Raw genomic sequence first — 5,101 nt, forward strand, 5'->3', positions numbered from 1 at the left:
AAAGGAAATAAATCAAATTCAGACGATTTATGAGGACAAAAAAATGGATGTCTTTTCTTTTATCTCTCTTTTTATCTACGTTCTCTCCACACCCTTCTCTTCTCTTTATACACTCAACTCCAGGGTACCATGTTAGTGTATCGAAAATTTACATCAACGTTCAATCATATTTCAATATATAATTTACAGTAAATTAGACCATGTAAGGTAAATTATTATGGTAAATAAAAGCTGATATCATCTTTAAGTATTGATGATGATGAAATCGTTGTCAATGACATATATTTGTAGTTTATTATGGACAGGATAGAATTTAAAATGAATCTTGTTTGTAACTTTAATTAAAGAGGTGTAGAAAGCAATACATATGTTTGTTTTTTATGAGGAGGAAAAGAAAATCAAAATTCTATATATAGGTATAAAGGACAGGTGTGGAAAGCAATAGTGGGATGTGACAAGTGAGAGGTTTTGTTTGGCATAACTGAGAGTCTGATAAGAGAGAGTGTGGGCCCCAAGCCAACACGACACAAACACACACACACGTACTAGTACAGAAGAGCAGAGTAAGAACAGTCGTGTCTTTGAAGGACACAGACCCAGACATTCATTCAGTGATGACTCCGTTTGATTCAGAGTTAAGACCGGAAGCGATCTAAATAAATGCCTACAAAATCGCGTTATTTTTGTTAAGGAACAAACCAAGTCATTGGTACTTCCATGTTCCTCGTTCAACCACACATTCACATTCACATTCACATTCCCCTTCTCTTCATTTCTCACTCCTACATCACCATTTTAATTCATTAATTAATAATAACCCTTCTTTTTCGCCGCTATGTCATGTTGATTCTTCTCTCTCACTAATTCTAATTCTCTAATTCTAATTCTAATTCTAATTCATTTCCCATTCAACAACATCAAACAAAACAACAAACACTTAATTAATTATCATTCTCTTCTTCGTCATGACTGCAACTCCCTTAATCACTATTAGTCCCGACGAGCTCAGGTTTCATTGTATGTTATATTCATTCTTTTTCTTTATTACCTCGTTTTGTTATGATGCAATCAAGATTTACTCTTTTTTATTGGATCAGTTAATTATTCCATTTACCTGTAAATGATTACAAATTGTGTAGCTAGTAATTGTCATCTTAATGCATGGTTGGATTCGCGGTGAATTTAGTAGAATTACAATGAGACACCGTGATTTTATTTTACAGAAGCTACACAGAATGTTATGTTACCATTTTTTTTTTATTATTTAAAAGGTGCCTTCATAACGGGTTTGTTCTATTGATAATGATGATGATTCCTTTATAAGAAGGAACTATAATTTTACTTCTCTTGATTTTGGACCTCGTTTTGGTATTGACACAAGAAATCATTAGAATATTTCATTTATAAATTTGAAATTATTTTCTTTGTTTTCCGTAATTATTTTGCATTCTTGATTTGTAAATATTCTCAATTTCATGATGTTCATTTTACCAGTTGAGCTGGAAAAGCAAACATTTTGTGATCTAAAAGTCCTCAATAACACAGAGAACTATGTTGCTTTCAAGGTAATCAATTAGCGGCTTCACATTCCTCAACTTACTTCTTGTTGCTAAATGTGTTTTTCTCTACATTATTCTTTGCTGCTTTTGATTCTATTGTTACATTATACTTGCTAGGTCAAAACCACTTCACCAAAGAAGTACTTTGTACGACCAAACACTGGGGTTATTCATCCTTGGGACTCATGTATCATCAGAGGTGATGCTTTTTCCCATTGTCACAGTCATTTATAAGTTTAGTTCTTTCATTAAGTTTTTTTTTTTTTTTTTTGGATTTAGAGGCACATACACGGACACATCAGTGACATCACTACACTGACACGTCAACACCGTTAATAATTTGAGAAAATAAAATATTTGAATGTAACCGGACTGACATATACTTGACACATCTACTCGGCCCTAAGCAAGAGGGGCCCATGGGTCTATCACCGAGAATCCTAACCCATAATCTGAATAAGGCCATTATCCTGACCCAGGGTCTGGATTGACCAAGTCTTAGAAGTATCATCAGTCACGTGCATTTACTCGGTTAGGACCTAAAGGAATACGATGATGATTGAGGAGGAGCATGGCAACGGTCCTCCGAGTTAAATGGGCGTGTTGAGACCACGACGGAGCTATCAACCCGATCCCCGCCCTCTATATACACCTAACCTGAGACAAACCTTAAACCAACCACATTTCACCTAAATACTAAACAACCAGGGCCTTGATCACGATGCATTGCCAGCAAGACCTACCAACATGTGTCGAACACTAGACATGCCTTCAATGTGAAGTGTCGGTGTTACATAGTTTAGACTTTGGAGAACACACTGGAGACTCAAAATGTAGAAATTATTCGATGAAAAGAAGAAGCACTTCACATCTTGAAACTCCAGAGACATACTTTATTCTTCAAATAAATAAGGTGATTTGATGAAGAGAAATATTAATTTGTATTCCTTAACCTCTTCCCAAGAAGCTCTTGTTAATAAAACTCTTTTTCCTTTAGGCTTGAAATTGAAACACTTTTACTAGGTCTTTAAAGTTTTGTGAAAGATTAAACTGCTTAAAGGAGATATTCATGCGATCACATTGCTAAACGCCCGTACAGTAGACTAAGCCTGTAAATACTGACACTATAGTTTCAACCGATCATAGGTTATAGAATATAATTATTTTCTTCCCCACATCACTAAGAACTAGGAAAAAAAGTGATCATATATCTGATCATGTGATATAGTATTTTCCAAAGGATTTTTCCATGTGATCTTATTTTTGGTTAAACAATACTAGACTTGCTGAAACCAATCATATGTATGCTATTATTTTATGAACTGGGAGTTCTTTCGCATTTTGCAGTATTAGCATCTGTCTTATTGTCCAATTTTTGTATCTGTACAGTCACCCTTCAAGCCCAACGCGAATACCCTCCAGATATGCAATGTAAAGACAAGTTTCTCTTACAGAGTACGATAGTGGGTCCAAATACTGATGTTGATGATCTTCCGGCAAATACTGTAAGATATTCAACACTGTCCTTTACACTTTATCAGTTATATAAGCTGAAAAGAAAAGGTTGATCATGAATACTGCTATTTGGCTTGCAGTTTAATAAGGATAGTGGTAATTCAATAGAAGATTTGAAACTAAGAGTTGCATATATCACTCCCTCTTCACCCGAAGGAAGCTCTGAAGATGATGCCGGAAAGAACTCTGCACAAAAACTCGATAGCTCTTCTGTGAGTGTCTTTTCTTCCTCCATCCTTGGTGCGATTCAGTTTGAAGTTTCATTTTCATTAATCATTTCAAATTTGGTTAGTTTGTGTATTTGGAAATAATACCACATGCTTATGTAAAAATGCTACAAACATGTTCTGCTATAGGACCTTTAGGATGGAAGATATAAATCCATGCCTCCATAAAATTTCCCCCTTCCTGAGTAAATGTAGTATCTGGTTATACACGGTTCCTCCACTTTCTTGTCATTTTTTTTCTTCTAATTTTATGCATGTGTTTTCCCTAATTTTGAATGGCAAAAATCCTCAAGCAGACTATGCACTCTTCATAAGGGTTCAGGTCTTAGGTTTTGTTTAGTCAAATTACTTGTGAAAGCTTCACATCAGAGTTTACTCCTTGCTGAACTGTTTTAGCATTATGTATTTTGTTCAAGGGCAAAAAAGTTATACCGGCTGATTTTAAGTATATACATATACTCATATAGGTGCTAGGAAATGAGTAGTGGTTTCTTGAGTTCTATGTTTGAGTGGACTATCTCTAAAATATTACTAAATATCTCAAGTTTTTTGGTTCATTGTCAATCATTTCGTAGATTATATCATAATGCCAGACACATCTTGGTAATCCTGCCCAACTCGGCTTTCTCCTACTTTGGCGGCTGATGCCATGTCTGGAATTAGGCTTACGATTTAGCTCTGTTATTCTTCCTTCTCTGTTTTATTTTCATGTATTTCTGATTGATTAAGAAACAATAGCATATATTTCATGATCATGAGACTTAGTTAAACATCCAGAGCTATGTAGTTTAGCTTAACCAATCACGCTGAAGTTGAATTTATTTTCCTTAAAGAATCAGGCTGTACAGCTCTTGAAGGAAGAAATAGAGGCTGCTGCCAGACAAACGCGACAGCTTCAACAGGAACTGGTAATTATGCTACATGTTTCTACCATAACTTAGTTATCATAAGATTTTGGTTAAGGTTTTCCTTTATGTCAATACAATACTAACAAAGATCTTTGTAGAGGGACTTAACTCTCTAAAACTGGCCATGAAGTGAATTAGAGCTAAAGTGATTTGCCGGACTGGAAATTAACAACATCTAAAACTTTAACTGTCTGAAAGATTTTCTTTCTTTCTTTTTTCCTATTCGATGCAGCATTTGAATCTATATTAGCTGCGAGATGCATCATGCGTATATATTTATAGTTGAGACTTTAGAGCTATTACAAACTAATATCACTAATCCATTTGTTGTCTTGATGGTGTAGGACATGCTGAGAAGGCGTAGAAACCAGAGAGGCGATCCTGGCTTTTCCCTCACCTTCGCCTTTTTTGTTGGTCTCCTTGGATTTTTGCTTGGCTTTCTTTTGAAATTTTTATTCTCTTCACCATCTACAGAATAATTGACACTGTTTAAAACCTTTGCATGCATACAGACTTTCAGCGTTGTTCACTGTAAAAGTGTAAAGTTCCATATTCTTTTAAATGAGACATTTTTCGGCTTCCCTCTTACCTTGTTGTATACACTGCTTGCTTAATAGTTACCACAAAACATAGAAAATGGAAAGCTTAACGATCACTTCCGAAGAGATTGTTGCATTATTATTGTCAGAACTCAAGTTAAATTTATTTGCTCAAGATTCAACAATTTGTCAGTTTTGATAAAACTCTTTCTGTTTGTCATATTTCCTGTTAATTTTCTGTTCTTAATTTGGGAAGCAGTTAAAAATAAAATCAGATCACTTCAAAGATTAAGTACTTGTTACCTGTTGGATGTTTTCTATGGATTGATATTAATGCACAAAAATCAATCTTT

General features: G+C 34.7%; 1 protein-coding gene across 2 annotated transcripts; it reads left to right on the forward strand.

Annotated features, from left to right (window-relative positions):
* Positions 1-522: 522 nt before the first annotated feature.
* On the forward strand, positions 523-4,807 carry LOC11428421 (vesicle-associated protein 2-1). Of its 2 annotated transcripts, none has more exons than XM_024783563.2 (7): positions 523-1,017; positions 1,495-1,565; positions 1,677-1,758; positions 2,949-3,064; positions 3,155-3,286; positions 4,141-4,209; positions 4,554-4,807. In XM_024783563.2, exons 1-7 carry the CDS (start codon positions 966-968, stop codon positions 4,686-4,688), a joined length of 657 nt encoding a protein of 218 aa, XP_024639331.1. In that variant the 5' UTR covers positions 523-965; the 3' UTR covers positions 4,689-4,807. The 2 variants fall into 2 exon arrangements, with proteins under 2 accessions (XP_024639331.1, XP_003611378.1); XM_003611330.4 differs by having other exon boundaries at positions 528-1,017; positions 4,135-4,209.
* Positions 4,808-5,101: the final 294 nt, after the last annotated feature.

This window comes from Medicago truncatula, chromosome 5, assembly GCF_003473485.1.
Source record: "Medicago truncatula cultivar Jemalong A17 chromosome 5, MtrunA17r5.0-ANR, whole genome shotgun sequence".
Taxonomy (NCBI): Eukaryota; Viridiplantae; Streptophyta; class Magnoliopsida; order Fabales; family Fabaceae; genus Medicago; species Medicago truncatula.

What these genes read in the sequence shown, in the direction of transcription:
- LOC11428421 (XM_003611330.4), top strand. Translation starts at nt 966, where the DNA reads ATGACTGCAACTCCCTTAATCACTATTAGTCCCGACGAGCTCAGGTTT. An exon ending in GGACTCATGTATCATCAGAG is followed by an intron (nt 1,759 to 2,948) that starts GTGATGCTTTTT and finishes GTATCTGTACAG; the next exon opens with TCACCCTTCAAGCCCAACGC. An exon ending in ATGATCTTCCGGCAAATACT is followed by an intron (nt 3,065 to 3,154) that starts GTAAGATATTCA and finishes TTTGGCTTGCAG; the next exon opens with TTTAATAAGGATAGTGGTAA.